At 43.4% G+C, this 15874-nt stretch overlaps 1 protein-coding gene across 2 annotated transcripts in view; it reads left to right on the forward strand.

Moving 5' to 3' along the window:
- The window catches only part of rimbp2a (RIMS binding protein 2a), a 93495-nt gene extending 78331 nt beyond the window's left edge, over positions 1 to 15164 (forward strand). The window contains exons 11-22 of one of the 2 annotated variants that reach the window (XM_070443578.1): positions 104 to 255; positions 4398 to 5204; positions 5313 to 5471; positions 6074 to 6220; positions 6508 to 6613; positions 7011 to 7142; positions 8414 to 8583; positions 8758 to 8935; positions 9231 to 9331; positions 9442 to 9513; positions 9755 to 9892; positions 12856 to 15164. In XM_070443578.1, coding sequence (XP_070299679.1) covers positions 104 to 255; positions 4398 to 5204; positions 5313 to 5471; positions 6074 to 6220; positions 6508 to 6613; positions 7011 to 7142; positions 8414 to 8583; positions 8758 to 8935; positions 9231 to 9331; positions 9442 to 9513; positions 9755 to 9892; positions 12856 to 13053 — 2360 coding nt within the window. In that variant the 3' untranslated portion in view covers positions 13054 to 15164. The remainder of the gene's footprint in view (positions 1 to 103; positions 256 to 4397; positions 5205 to 5312; positions 5472 to 6073; positions 6221 to 6507; positions 6614 to 7010; positions 7143 to 8413; positions 8584 to 8757; positions 8936 to 9230; positions 9332 to 9441; positions 9514 to 9754; positions 9893 to 12855) is intronic. The other variant, XM_070443577.1, reaches the window with a different exon arrangement.
- The last annotated feature ends 710 nt before the right edge of the window (positions 15165 to 15874 follow it).

Genomic DNA, 15874 nt, shown 5'->3' on the forward strand with positions numbered 1-15874 from the left:
GAGCACTTGGTGTCTTATGGATGCTACACTCACCCCCACTCCCTCCCTGTTTGTGTGTGTAAAACCTGTCGAGACAGTATCTAATATTTCATCCCCCCTCCAGGCCCCCCATTACCCCCTCAGGAGGTGCAGGTGCAGTGTGGCCAGGCCCCAGGGGTCCTGCAGGTGCGCTGGAAGCCCCCTGTCCTCTCACCCACCGGAACCTCCAATGGAGCCAGCGTCATCGGATATGCAGTCTGCACTAAAGGACAGAGGGTGAGTGAGAGAGTGGGTGGTTGAGAGAGTGTGCACTGAAGGTCAGAGGGTGAGTGAGGGAGTGGGTGAGTATGTGCACTAAGGGACAGAGAGTGAGTCAGTAACTGTGCGCCAAATGACAGGTGAGTAAGGGAATACCCTAAGTGACAAAGAAGTGAGGGAGATGTGAGAGTGAGTGAACAACAGTGGCAGAGTACGTGACGTATGTGTGTAATCGTGTCATTGTTGTTGTGCCACTGATCTACACACAAAACCCCACAATGTCAAAGTGGAATTATGTTTTAAGAAATGTTTACAAATGTAATTAAAAATGAAAAGCTGAAATGTCTTGAGTCAATAAGCATTCAAACCGTTTTGTTATGGCAAAACTAAATAAGGTAATGAGTAAAAATGTGCTTAACAAGTCACATAATAAGTTGAATGGACTCTATGTGCATTAATAGTGTTTAACATGATTTCTGAATGACTACCTCATCTCTGTACCCCACACATACAATTATCTGTAAAGTCCCTCAGTTGAGTAGTGAATTTCAAGCACAAAATCAACCACAAAGACCAGGGAAGATTTCCAATGCCACACAAAGAAGGGCACCTATTGGTAGATGGGTAAATAAAAAAAAGCAGACACTGAATAGCTCTTTGAGCATGGTGAAGTTAATAATTACTCTTTGAATGGTATAGCAATACACCCAGTCACTACAAATATACAGGCATCCATCCTAACTCAGTTGCCGGAGAGGAAGGAAACCGCTCAATGATTTCACCATGAGGCGAATGATGTCTTTAAAGCAGTTACAAAGTTTAATGGCTGTGACAGGAAAAACCTGAGTATGGATTAACAACATTGTAGTTACTCCACAATACTAATGTAAATGACAGAATGAAAAGAAAGAAACCTGTACAGAATAAAGATATTCCAAAACATGCATCCTGTTTGTAATTAGGCACTAAAGTAATAAAATATGCGGCAAAGAAATACACTTTTTGTCCTAAATACAAAGTATTGTGTTTGGGGCAAATCCAACACAACACATCACTGAGTATCACTCTTCATATTTTCAAGCATGGTGGTGGCTGTATCATGTTATGGATATGCTCGTCATCGGCAAGGACAAGTGAGTTTTATTAGGGTAAAAATAAACGTAATAGTGCTAAGCACAGAATTTGGCAGTACGTCCAACCGGCCGCACAACCGCAGACCAACTGTAACCACGCCAGCCTGGGACCTCCACATCCAGCTTCTTCACCTGCAGGATCATCTAAGACCAGCCACCCGGACAGCTGATGAAACAGAGGACTAGTTATTTCTGTAATAAAAAAACGTATTCTGATTGGCTGGGCCTGGCTCCCAAGTGGATGGGCCTATGGCGACCCATGGCAGCGCCCCTGCCCAGCAGTCGTGAAGTTCATAGTGTAGGGCCTAACAAATTGATTTAAATTGACTGATTTCCTTATTGTAACTGTAACTCAGTAACATCTTTGAAATTGTTGCATTTATATTTTTGTTCAGTATATACAAAAATGTGGGTGTTATTTTATCTGTTTTTATTGCCAGCTTGAGTTGCCTGGGGTGACAGTTCCATGTAGTCAAGGCTCTATTTAATACTGTCCGTTTCCCAGGCTCTGTTCTGGACCGGGGGACTGTGAGGGACCTCTGGTTGCATGTCTTGTGTGGTACTCTTGAGTATCCAAACTGTGGTCCAACTGCTTCAACAGACAGTTCAGTACCTTTAACACCTCGCACCAACACTTCGCACAAAGACCAATAGTGATGCAGTCAATCTCCTCAACTTTGAGCCAGGAGAGATTAATATGCATACCACTGACATTCACCCTCCATGTACACATCTATGTGCATGACATTCTGCTCTGTTCTCGACCAACAGCAATTCTCCAATGTTCTTATTTGCTGCACATGACCACACAACTGGGCAGTAGTCCAGGGGAGACAACCTGCCTGGTTGATTTAGATGTCAAGAAAGCAGAGCAACGTCTTATCATGGATTGACTTCTTCCCATTGAGTCTTTATGTTTTGACAATGACAGCTTGCTATCAAGGGTTTCACCCAGCAGTTTAGTCTCCTCAATTAATTGCCACATTATTCAGTAATAGATCTAGACTATAGTGGAGCAGGTTGAGAGCTTCAAGTTACTTGGTGTCCACATCACCAACAACCTAGAATGGTCCAAACACACTAAGACGGTTGTGAAGAGGGCACAACAAAGCCTATTCCCCCTCAGGAGACTGAAAAGATTTGGCATGAGTCCTCAGATCCTCAAAAGGTTCTACAGCTGCACAATCGAGAGCATCCTGACCGGTTGCATCACTGCCTGGTATGGCAATTGCTCCGCCTCCAACCGCAAGGCTCTACAGAGGGTAGTGCGTACGGCCCAGTACATCACTGGGGCCAAGCTTCCTGCCATCCAGGACTTCTATACCAGGCGGTTTCAGAGGAAGGCCCTAAAAATTGTCAAAGACTCCAGCCACCCTAGTCATAGACTGTTCTCTCTGCTACCGCACAGCAAGTGGTACCGGAGCACCAAGTCTAGGTCCAAAAGGCTTCTTAAAAAGCTTTTACCCCCAAACCATAAGACTCCTGAACAGCTAATCAAAGGGTTACCCAGACCCCTCTTTTACGCTGCTGCTAGTCTTTGTTTATTATCTATGCATAGTCACTTTAACTCTACCTACATGTGCATATTACCTCAATTAGCTCGACTAACCGGTGCCCCGCACATTGACTCTGTACCGGCACCCCCTGAATATAGCCTCGCTATTGTTACTTTTATTTTCTATTTTTACTAATCAATTTTTTTACTTAACAGTTATTTTTATTAAAACTGCATTGTTGGTTACTTGAAAATGGCTGTCTAGTAATCAACAACCAACTTGACAGAGCTTGAAGAGTTTAAAAAAGAATAATGGGCAAAAATTGTACCATCCAGGTGTGCAAAGCTCTTATAGACTTACCCCAAAAGACTCACAGCTGTAATCGCTGCAAAAGATAATTCTAACATGTATTGACTCAGGGGGTTGAATACTTATCTAATGAAGATATACTGTATTATATTATTTTCCTTTAGTCTTTAAAAAAAAGTTTGAATTTTCTTCCATTTTGACATTGGAGTAGATGGTAAAATTGTGGAATGTGGAAAAAGTCAAGATGTGTGAATACTTTCTGAAGGAACATATAAACGTAACATGTAAAGTTTTGGTTCCATGTTTCATGAGCTGACATTTTCCATACGCACAAAATGCATATTTTTCAAAAATGTTCTGCACAAATTTGTTTACATCCCTGTTCGTGAGCATTTCTCCTTTGCCAAGATAATCCATCCACCTGACAGGTGTGGCATATCAAGAAGCTGATTAAATAGTATGATCATTACACAGGTGCCCCTTGTGCTGGGTACACTGAAAAGGACATGAGCAGTTTTGTCACACAACGCAATGCCACAGATGTCTCAAGTTTTGAAGGAGTGTGTGTTGCCAGAGAATTGAATGTTAATTTCTCTACCATATGCTGCCTCCAACGTCGTTTTTGAGAATTTGGCAGTACAACCAAACGTGTAACCACGCCAGCCCAGGACCTCCATATCCGGCTTCTTCACCTGCAGGATCGTTTGAGGGGTGGGTGGGGTGGTGGTTCTGAGGAGTATTTCTGTTTGTAAAAAAAAAACTTTTCTGGGGAAAACCTCATTCTGATTGGCTGGGCCTGGCTTCCAATTGGGTGGGCCTAAAGCCCTCCAAGGCCCACCCATGCTGCACCCCTTCCCAGTCATGTGAAATCCATAAATTAGGGCCTAATGAATTTATTTAAATTGACTGATTTCCTCATATGAACTTTAACTCAGTAAAATCTTTGAAATAGTTGCATGTTGTGTTTATATTTTTGTTCAGGATACAAGGGCCTGTGAAAACCCTAGAAAGCACTCTCCCTCCCTCTGCTGGTGAACATAAATATTGACATCCTCCCTTTGTAGACATGCACAGGGTCTGTGTTAGTTAAACTGTGTCTATAGTAGTGGATTTTGCTCTGAATTTAAGAGCAATAGAGGGTAAAGCAGTTGAAAGGAATGCAACAATTAATTCAATGTCAACGGTCTCCAACCCGAGTTATGTGTGTTGTGCTTCCTGTCAGATAGCGGAGGTGTTATACCCCCTGGCTGACTATGTAACAGTGGAGCTGAACAGGATCCAGTGTCTGGAGGCCAGGGAGGTCATCGTCAGGACGTTGTCAGCACAGGGAGAGTCCCAGGACTCCCAAGTCGCCCCCATTCCAAACAACCTACTGGTGCCTCTTCCTCACAATGCCCCCCTGCCCCCTCCGCACCTACACGCAGGGCCCCCTCCACCTCACCCCCATGCCCCCCCACCCCACCTCCAGTCACCTCACCTCCCCCACCCCCAACTACCCATGCCTCACCCCCAGCCTCTCTCACCCCTGCCTCACACACAACCCCTCCCTAACCACCCTCCTCACCCTCAACCCCAGCCACACCTCCAACCCCTGCAACCTCATCCTGTCTCCCAGCCCCAGACTCACCAACAGCCTCACCCCCCTCACCCTGGTGGTCCTCCACAGCCACTGCACCTCCAGCCTCACCCACCTCACCCAATGCCCCAGCACCGCCTACCCCTGCTGCCTCATCCCCCCCCCCAGCTCCACCAGAGACCAGTAAGTGCCAGAGACCTGGAAGCCAAAGAGCTGGTGGTCCAGCATGGGGGCGTCCCAAGCCAGCCCTGGGACCCTACCCGCTCCCCCTCCGCCCAGCCTCCTCCTGCCCCCATGTACGGGCACACCCTGGAGGCGCCCCTTTCTGCCAACCACCGCTCGCCCTCCCCCCAGAGGATCCTGCCCCAGCCCAGGGGCACCCCCATCCCAGACCAAATGGCCAAAGCCATCGCCCGCAAGGCAGCACAGAGGGTGGCTGCAGAGAGTGGCAGAGTGAGTCATTCATACATAAAATCAATCAATGATACCCTGGTTAGAGCTCTAGTCTGATCATTTTTCTGTTGAATTAAATTACACATATCTGCCTATTGGTTGGGTTAGATGGAGAGGAGAGTCATCTACAATGAGCAGTGTCAGGCCTTCCACCAACAGAACTCAGACGAGGAGGAGGAGGAGGATGAGGAAGGGAAAGGTCGAAGCCGCAGGAGACAGGGGGCCTCAGTGGATGAGTTTCTCAGAGGGTCCGAGCTGGGCAGGCCGGTAAGACACAGAATAAAAAGGATCGAACATACTCGCATCTCCGTAGTTTTGTGCAGATGCTGTATATCTTGGTATGATTTCTTATATGCATAGTCACTTTAACTATACATTCATGTACATACTACCTAAATTGGCCCGACCAACCAGTGCTCCCGCACATTGGCTAACCGGGCTATCTGCATTGTGTCCCACCACCCGCCAACTCCTCTTTTTACGCTTCTGCTACTCTCTGTTCATCATATATGCATAGTCACTTTAACGATACCTACATGTACATACTACCTCAATAAGCCTGACTAACAGGTGTCTGTATATAGCCTTGCTACTCTTTTTTCAAATGTCTTTTTACTGTTGTTTTATTTCTTTACTTACCTACACACACACACACATACCTTTTTTTCCCGCACCATTGGTTAGAGCCTGTAAGTAAGCATTTCACTGTAAGGTCTACACCTGTTCTATTCCTCGCACGTGACAAATAAACTTTGATTTGATTTCACATCTTTTGTGTGTGCGTGTGTGTGTGTGTGTGTGTGCGTGCGTGTGTGTGTGTGTGTGTATATGTGTTTGCGTGTGTGTTTGCGTATGTGTGTGTGTGTCAGGCCCACTACAGCCACAGTGAGGAGTACCACAGTGACAGCAGCCGGGGCTCTGACCTTTCTGACATCATGGAGGAGGATGAGGAGGAGCTCTACTCTGAGATGCAGCTGGAGGAGGGACGACGACGCAACTCCCACAATGCACTCAAGGTAGGAATAACAAAGCTCCTCAACGCTCAACATTGAAATGTTACATTTTTTTATTGAGTTTGGTTCTGATTACCACTCGTACAATGGAAACAAGCAAGCATGCAAACCCCTTTATTACTGTTGGATGATATGGCACGTGTCGAGCCATGTGTCTACAGTAGGACACTTTACTCTATCTTGTTTGATTGATTGACCTTCACATTCTCCTTTATTTGGAGCAATGACATGCACGAAAGTCATCTTTGCTAGTTAGAATATTAACACTGTTTTTGTGGGATCTTTTTAAGATTGGGAACACCCTCTCCGGGGGTCGGCTGGATCGGGAGACGGGGAGAAGAATGCCCCGAGACGGTCCACAGCCCCAGAGACGCCCTCTCATGGTGCCCTCCATTGGTCAGTAGGGTTACATAAACACAGAGAGGACTCTGGGTATTGTAGTCTTTTTGTGCTTTGATGTTCTCCGTGCTCCTCGGTTTCTACAGATCACCTCTGTGTCTTTGAACCATGTTCATGCCTTCCCAGTACTGACAGCTTACTTATAGAGATCAATCAACACAGTATTATCAGCTACTAGAAAGTTCCATGGCTGCTAGGGTGACAGTGGACACAGACACATTTATCACATTTCAATTAATATTCCAATTATAAAAAACTGCTTTTGATGTCTCTGTTTATGGCCAGCGATATGTTAGGATTATCAAGGTTATGACGGGAAGAGACCTTAGAATGAACCAACCAATGAGTGACCTCCGCGCTTTAACCACCACCATCTGATTGGTGTTTCCTGTAGAGATAACCACAGAGAGTAACAGTGATGGGAACCTCTCATCCGTCACGGAGGATGTTTACTATGGCAGTGTAGCACGGCACAGGACATGGTCGTCCCGCCGACACTCCACGGGCTCCAAGCCTTCCTATAATGGTACGTGCAGTGGTTTCTCCCTCGCTCCTCCGCCAAAGCACTGCCAAAATCCACCAGTGCTAGTGGAGAGAACAGTAGTGACATCAACGAGTGGCTTAACATGCCTCAGAACGCCTAGCATGATCCACTGCACTGCACCAAAATGGCGGCTCACTGAGCCACACTGGGCCCATGTTGGCCACCCAATGTTGCGGATTGGAATGACTGCTGCTCAGAGAATGCTTCTCCCCTCCCTCCCTTGCACTGAACTCCATCAGATGCCTGCTAAACCCCTCTCCCTCTCAATCTAACCACCCCCACCACACCTTTACTGGGGTTACTATGCATGACTGGGTGGGAGGAGTCAAGGTTGCTGAAGACACAATTATATAGCAATGCTGTCCTTGCTGAGCAAACTCAATGACTGTTGCAGAAAGTTATAGTGAAAATACATTTTTACATCTTACATAGAGACAAACTCATTTGTTTGTTTGGGATTTCATATGTTTACTTTGCTGATGGCCTGGTCTTATTTTATTGTTTCTAAGCAAGGGGTCAACTGAAGGACAGACAGCGAGTTATCTTTGGACAAACTTTAGGCCCAGCGTACTTTAGAGGAGCCTAATACAATAGTCAGATCACTACCTCAGGGTTCAATAGTATGCATGCTTAACTCAGAGTCTTGTGGTCGATGTGCTGTTTTCTGTGTGTGTGTTGCTGTGTGTCATTGTGTTTTTGTCTATGGTGTCTACCATGTTCTTGTAACCCATCACAACCGGCTTGCTATCCAATCTCCATCCATGTGTAACTGTAAAGTATGTAATGCCTGATAACGTCATAAGCTCATATGTGGTGTCAGATGGATGTACATAACATGATATACTTTTGTGCTGATAATGGGACCAGTTGATGGATTGACCACAGAATTCTGCTAGCATGCTACAAAATGAAGTGTTGGTTTTACGAAGCAAGCTCAATCCATTATGTAGTACTGCATGGTCACCTAAATGGTTTGGCTCTGTCACTTGTCAAACACTTGTAAACAACACACCTGTCTGTATATGCCTATTCCCCTTATTCACTCCATGCACAATAGCATGCGTAACTTGCCTCACTACTACTCACTGGTGTTACTGAGTTGCCAAACTCAGTCAAAATATAGATTTGTGTTTCTCATGCTATATGAATCTATGATTAATGTAATTTAATGTCAGAGTAACATAAAGCCATAGACTGTGACCCCATGAGATGCAGGTGGATGTGTTCTTCTCTCTCTCTCTCCCGTGTTTAAGAGGGATACAGGGACCGGGAACGCCGCTCCCCTCCTAACTACGATGAGTCGGAACCAGAGGAATCCTTCCGGATCTTTGTGGCTCTGTTTGACTACGACCCCCTGTCCATGTCTCCCAACCCGGACGCAGCAGATGAGGAACTGCCCTTCAAAGAGGGCCAGATCATTAGGGTGGGTGTCACACACAGGGCTAGGCCATACGTTTTGAGATATTGTGCTTGTGTTTGAAAACATTGAGGTAAAACATAAAACAGCATTGAAAAGATTATTTTCTTTCCCTCTCTCGTCTCTTTTGTTGCGCTTTCTCACTCTTTTCTTCTCTCTCTCTCTGTCTGTCTGTTCCAGGTATATGGTGATAAGGACACAGATGGTTTCTACCGAGGGGAGATCAGGGGAGGCAGGATGGGGCTCTTGCCCTGCAACATGGTGTCAGAGATCAGGGCTGAGGACGAGGAGACCATGGACCAGCTCATCAAGCAGGGCTTCCTCCCGCTCAACACACCAGTGGATAAAGTAGGAATAGGTAACCACAGAACTAGAATGAGTAGAACAGACATCCTCATTCAAGTCAATGATTCCATAATAGATGGACTGGCAGCCATTTTGACTGTACCCATTTATTATTTTTCTAGGGGTGTGTTCGTAAATTGCCTCCAGTGTGTCAGAGTGTGCTCTGGGTTGTTTGTAAATTCCGAGCATTTCACTCTCGGAGTAGATAGGAATTTACGAACTCACCCTATGAGGTGAGTCACTCTGTGACTCTACACACATCTGTCACTATATCACCTCCTGGAGTGTCCTCTTGTTTCCTCTCACAGGGCAGGACAGACGAGGCTTCCGCCAGCACCAGGCCACCAGGAGGATGGTGGCCCTCTACGACTATGACCCCAGAGAGAGCTCCCCCAATGTGGACGTGGAGGTATTGCCACACAAACACACAAAACACACAGACAAACATACTGACACTGCACATGTAACCAGATAGACAGACATCGTAAGGGTGTTAATGACGTTTCTGTTTCTTGATAGGCTGAGCTGACCTTCTGTGCTGGTGACATCATCTCTGTATTTGGAGAGATTGATGAAGACGGGTTCTACTATGTGAGTATGCCTCTTTTCTTGGTTCCATGATGTGACTAACTTGTTTTATTACACAGGGCCATTCACAGGTTGTTAAAGTCTGGGATGTTTCAGTTATTCATTTTTCAAAGAAATGCCATTGAATGAACCTGGTTCATACACATATTATGTCCAGGAGAGGGCTCTTTCCCTGACCGCCAGAGTTCAGTGGGTCTAGCCATGGTTCTCATCCCCACTGCCCCCTCCTCTCCTCTCTCTGCAGGGTGAAATCAATGGCCACCGCGGCCTCGTCCCCTCTAATTTTCTAGAAGAAGTGCCTGACGACGTGGAGGTGTACCTGACGGACACGCCTTCTCGCTATGCCCAGGACGAGCCCGCCAACCGGGCCGAGGCCAAAAGGGTACATCGCCGCTCTCAGCGCTAGGCCCTCTGTCCATCCATCCTCCGTCTCTCTTGATTTACGTCTCGCTTTCTCCACTTGCCGTCTGTGTTCTGTGTGTGTGTGTTGTCCGTGTTTGACAGTGACAGTGGTGAACATACAAACCTTATCCCCCGCCTGGTGAAAGGGACAAACACAGTCATACCTTCTGATTGTTAGAAAGGAAGAAGCCAAGGCCAAAGTGGACAGAGAAATAGAACACTTGACCTATGTCAGTACGGGGCAGGTGATATTCACATAGCAGTGACAAAGGACAGTGGATATTTGAAAAAGGTTTAAGTCATTAATTGGGTACCCTCTTTGCACTGAAACACAAAACCAAACGCTGGATATTGTGTCTATTAATAGTGCTTTATGAACACCTCTGAAGAGTTCCTGATTTCTATCAGTTGTTCTCCAATGGAAGTAAAGGATTTGAGTAAACTGTAGGGGTTGATAATATAGCAAAGCATGCCTTTTTCAAAAATAAACTTGATACCTTTTATATAATAGTAGACTTTATTGGCCCAACTGCTGTATTTCCTGGGAGAGGCTTTGTTTCTTTTTGTATACTGCACACACTTAAAATATATATATATTTTTCAGGCCTGGTGAAATTGGATAGATATGCCATGTTTGATCTAAACCAGAAGAAATAACAGCCACAGTGAGACATCCATACTGTAATGGTACAATGGGAAAATAAAAGCAGAAATTGGATATGAATAATTTTCATTTGCGACCTGTGTTTGTGTGTATTGTAGTATTTGTTTTATTTTTTTTGTTCTCATAGTTGTGGTGTGGGTTGTACTGAAATGATGATGTCACCACATCTGATTTCCTTTTTTCCTCACCTGCTTGGCAAATACAAACAGAAGAAGATTGTTCATTTCACGTCATAAAATCTGCCTCGTACAGTAAGTGAGCAACTAGAGATACCAGCCTGACAGATCTAATGCTGGGCATTGTGATTATTACACCTGTGTTAAATGGTTTATTTGTAGCCAGTAAACATTCTGCTTACACATTCACAGGTGTATAGCAACATGGTCATTCATCATGCTTGCACATTAAAGTATTACATACCAGTTGGTGTAATGAGGAAAGTGTTTCCTCTTTTCAGTGTAACCAGAATGTTTATTTGCAGCATAAATTAGACATTGTTGCAACGTTTTTTGTAACACTTTTTTGTAACACTTTTTGCAAGCTCAAAAGTTCCCTATATCTGTAGTCATTGATAAACCATTTACTGATGGGAACTGCAAATCCCCATTTGTTTCAAAGTTATGATTCCTCTTTAACTTTGAGATACCATTTTAAAGGTCCTAGGTGAACTGTATGGTAGCATGTTTGGTTGCCAGCCCAGTGCATTAGACAAGAGGGATGGTATCTACAGTTGTGTCCCTGAGTGTTGTAAATTACTCTGTGTGTCCCTCATGATCGGTGACCTATCAGAAGCTGTGGTATTGTGATGTTGTGCTCTGTTTTCACTAGTTACCACAGCCACAAAGTCAAAATGGGCTATAACGTAAAAATTCTGGAAAACAAAAATTTGTTTTTTGGTCTTAGAGTTAGACATAAGGTTAGAAGTGTGGTTAAGGTTAGGTTTAAATTGAGATTTCAAGAAGATACATAGAAGAAGTAAGTGGGGTTTATGGCTTTGTGGATGTGGTAACTAGTAATGATCTGTTTGATGGCTTCCTACTCAATGTTTGTATGTATAAAATCTCACCAGCCCCACCAACGTCTTCAGTCCCCCATCAACAGAGGGACAGGAGTCTAAAAGGAATAGTTTAAATAACAGTCCAAAAGCAATACCTGATTCATAACCTCTTTTCTAAACGTCTTTGTTTCTTCTCTCTTGTTTTTAAACCAGAGGTGTAAGTACAGTACAGTACAATCACACAGTTTTGACATGCTGAATAATTTCACTCCATAGGTGAAAAACGTTATTGGGCTGGTTTCCTGGACATATTCAGCCTAGTCCTGAACTAAAAACCTATTTGAATGGAGAATTGTAATTGAGCATGCCTTTCAGACCAGGACTAGGCTAAATCTGTGTCTGGGAAATCAGCCCATATATATTTGAAACGAGCAATTCCACGATAATGGAATTACGCTGAGGTTCAGATTTTTTCACTTTAAAATGTATACCAAACAAAAACCATTGATTTCAAAGTTTAATAAACAATATAATTATATGCACAAGGACTAATTTTAACAACTTCCACATAAAATGTTACAAAAACACATTTACAGAAAGAACTGTGCAGATACAAAGTTTGGTAACAGAATAAAACTGAGGGATTCAAAGTAATCATTGTTCAAAGTAATCATTGTGCATAGAGTTGCATGGTTTGTTAAACTTTGAAATCAATGGTTTTCGTTTGGCATACATTTCAAAGTGAAAAATTGGAGTCTTAGCATAATTACGTTATCGTGGAATTGCCCAAACATTAATGTTACGTATGTATTTGACACACATTTTAGTGGGAAACCGACAGTAAGTATAATGATCTGTAAAGGCATTGTTATATGTTTTCCTATGACTTTATACAGAGTTATGTATGCGTGCGTGTGTATGTTGATAGCTATTGTTGAGAAGTCTCAAGGTCAACACACATAGGCATATCAAATTCAAGTATCGTTGGAATTGTAATTCGACTCTCTAGAAAATGATATTTTGGCATATCAACCCTTCATTCTATTTCTATGGCTGGGAAACTTTCAGTAATGGATCTACTTGAGCACTGAACCCAAAGTCTTTTAATGTCCCATTGGATTTATAGTGTGACAGTGGGGTGATAGTGTTATTGAAGGACACAGTGCTGACTGTAGACTGTGTGTACTAGTCCTACCTCAGACAGAGAAAGGGTAAGCCACAAAGGACAACTACTTGCTTTGTAATGCCCTGCCCCTACACCCACCATGGCATCTCTCTTCAGGTAGCCATGGATACCACAGAGAGTACGGCCCCGCCTGTCCGAGCAGCGTCCCCCACAGTGCGTCCCCTGTGTCCTCCAGGCACCATGCGGCCCATCAGCCCCGCCAGGGGCCCCAGGGACCCCCGGGACAACAAAAAGAAAAAGGGACTGCTTTCCAAGGGGAAGAAACTGCTCAAGAGAATCTCTCCGGTAAAATAAACTGTCCCCAGCTGACCCCAGAAAAGATGCTGGGCCCAGTATTGTAAATTGCATACAGTACACACAATCAAATCAGCCGAATCTACAGCACACAACTACCGTGGCTACGTGTTCGTATGTATTACAGGACAATATATGTGAGCCTAATCTAATATAGTCAGCGAAACAACATTCATGTTCTAGTGATGAATACACATATTTACGTACATGTACTCAGTGCCAAATTCAATGAGAACTTTGCTCACATACTGTATAACTGTGATATATTTGAGGTGGAGGAAAAAATAGGAGTATAAACTAGGACTTTCATTACATTTTACCACGGTTTTCTTTAATCAAATGGTTATTAAGGGACTTTGGAAATCAGGACAATGCTGATAATGCATTTGTGTGCATTTGTTACAAGTAGGGTAACAACAGAGTAGCCTATTTTTTTGTGTTACAACCTGAGCTGGTTTCCATGGCAATTGTGCCAATATAAGGTCTCTAAAATACATGGCGTGGCAAAAACAAGTTGTTGTGATAGTCAGATGTCAATACTAGGAGACAGACCATACTCCTGGAACACTAGAGCAACAACTCAACTACACTGTTATTGATGGCATTCTGTCAGTAATGCTGGCTGCTAATACAGAGGCTTTATTCAGTGCAATACATCACAACCATGAGGGTGACAAAGGGTTGAATCACTCACAGAACCTAGAAGTCTGCAGGGTGCACAGAGCATTACAGACAGGAGAGCAAGCTACATTGGGTAAGACGTTTGAACCATCTCAGTGGCCTTTATGAAAACAATATGAGCATGACATTCCTCGTTTTCTATGGTTGAACAAGGTTGTTTTTAAACTACCACTAGTCTGCCAAGAACCCCTGCTGCATCTCTGCAGCTTTGTTTGATCAAAAAAGACAGTTAAAAAGAACCTTCTGTGTTTGCCTTTCAATTGCACAAAGGGGTATGTTTTGTCTGATGAATGGAAAAGCATTGTGTGTGTGGGTGTAGGTGCAGGCTGTGTGTGTGCTCAGTGTGCATTCATGTCTGTGCATTCTTTTTTCCAAAAAGAGGACATGTGGTTAGGAGTCATGTGATCTTAGTGGTGTGCCGCTAACTACATTGCCGGTGTAATGTTCAGTAATGTTCAGTTCTGAGGGTTGTGTTACCCACTCAGCCATTTCAGTAAAGATGTCTAGGTGTGCCCTCAAGATTCTGCACCGTTTACTTGTTTACACTCTTATAGACCTATTGGCAAGAGAAAGGGAGTGATGACCTACATACTGTACCTACAACCTCTAAACCAGTAGTCATGTGGCTTATGGGCTAAATGAGGGCTAAATAGAGGATGCATCCAGCTGATTGTCATTTACTGGGGAGGCTGTTATAGCCACTAGACAAACATTGTCCTGTATTTTTGACAGCTTTTAAAGCCCTATATTAACCCATTTTCATAACCCATGATCCCATTCTGTAATAGTTTAGCATCACTACAGTTGCTGTACAGCCACCATTTGATGTGCATAATCATAATGGACTATATGTCAATCCATGATTCACAATAAAATATGTTTAAATGTGATTGATAGTGAAAACCAGTCGGAGAGAGACCTATCAGACACGTTCTTTAAATGCCCATCAGCTAAGATATTTAAGGCAAGTGTAATATCCCGCTGTATAATGATTACAGGGATCGTCTGTTTATTAAAAAATGTTAAATCTAAAGATGGATTGCCAAAAAGGAATGTATGAAGTGTTGAGCAGGCAAAATAGTTTATATTTTATTATGCATCCAAAGTTATGCATTATGTTGTGCATCCATTTGTTAAAAGGTGTTAAAGTCATAATACCAAATCATTCATTTGTGAATGCGTGTATGTTTATGTTGTTGCATTTTTGTACTTTTTCCATTTGTAGATAATTTCTAAATGTTTATACTTGATTTTCAGACTGCCTTTTTAGTGCTTTAAGATGTATTCTTACTGTAAACAGTGCAAGCATTCTCCATGGTGTCCTCAAGATAAGATGTTTAAGTCTGTGGTTATGTGCTTGCTCTGTGAATCAAAGAGAAAAAGATAGAAGTCATTGGACAATATTTATGGTGATCAAATATTGTGTGCATGTGCAAAAACTATTTTTTTTTTTAAATCAAAAATAAATTTGATATTTTGTAGAACATCTGTGTTTGGATTACTTTCATGTATGTGTGTGATTTTCTTTTTTATCTCAGTGTCCTATTCATGAATGACAAGTAATTACTCACGCATGTCAGATGAATTAAAACTAATAACATCATTAAAAGTGGATTTTGAAGCATAGCCTACCAGAGATGAAAGGGGAAACCTACTGAAGGGATCAGCTCTACTGCCTGCTATTACACTTTACATCCTATGGATGGCAGCAGTGATCTGGACCCGATGGCCATTTAAATGTGATAAGAACAATAACAAACTCACATGGAGGAGTGGGAGGGAGCTTCGGTGGCACTTGATGGAGGGAACGGGCCTCGGAGGAAATGGAGTCCCTAGAGAAAGCAAGAACAAGTTGGTTGTCAGGAGTAGTGCAGTATTATCATAAGGAGACATATACTTGGAAAACGGAGGAGGAATGGAGGGGAAAAGAGAGGGAGAAGAGGTATAAGAGATGGAGGGTGAGCTTCAGTCTGATAAAAATTGTGTGAAAAAGGGAGATGGTTTGTTAAAGAAGAATGGTAGAAAGTGTAAGCAGAGGGAGCTGAAGACAGGAGGAGAAATGGAAGTGAGTGAGGGTGAAGTATCGGAGGTGGTAGGTGTGGTGAAGTTATCGGAGACCGAGGTATGCATCGAAAAGTGG

The sequence above is a fragment of the Salvelinus sp. IW2-2015 genome, linkage group LG5, assembly GCF_002910315.2.
Source record: "Salvelinus sp. IW2-2015 linkage group LG5, ASM291031v2, whole genome shotgun sequence".
Classification (NCBI taxonomy): domain Eukaryota; kingdom Metazoa; phylum Chordata; class Actinopteri; order Salmoniformes; family Salmonidae; genus Salvelinus; species Salvelinus sp. IW2-2015.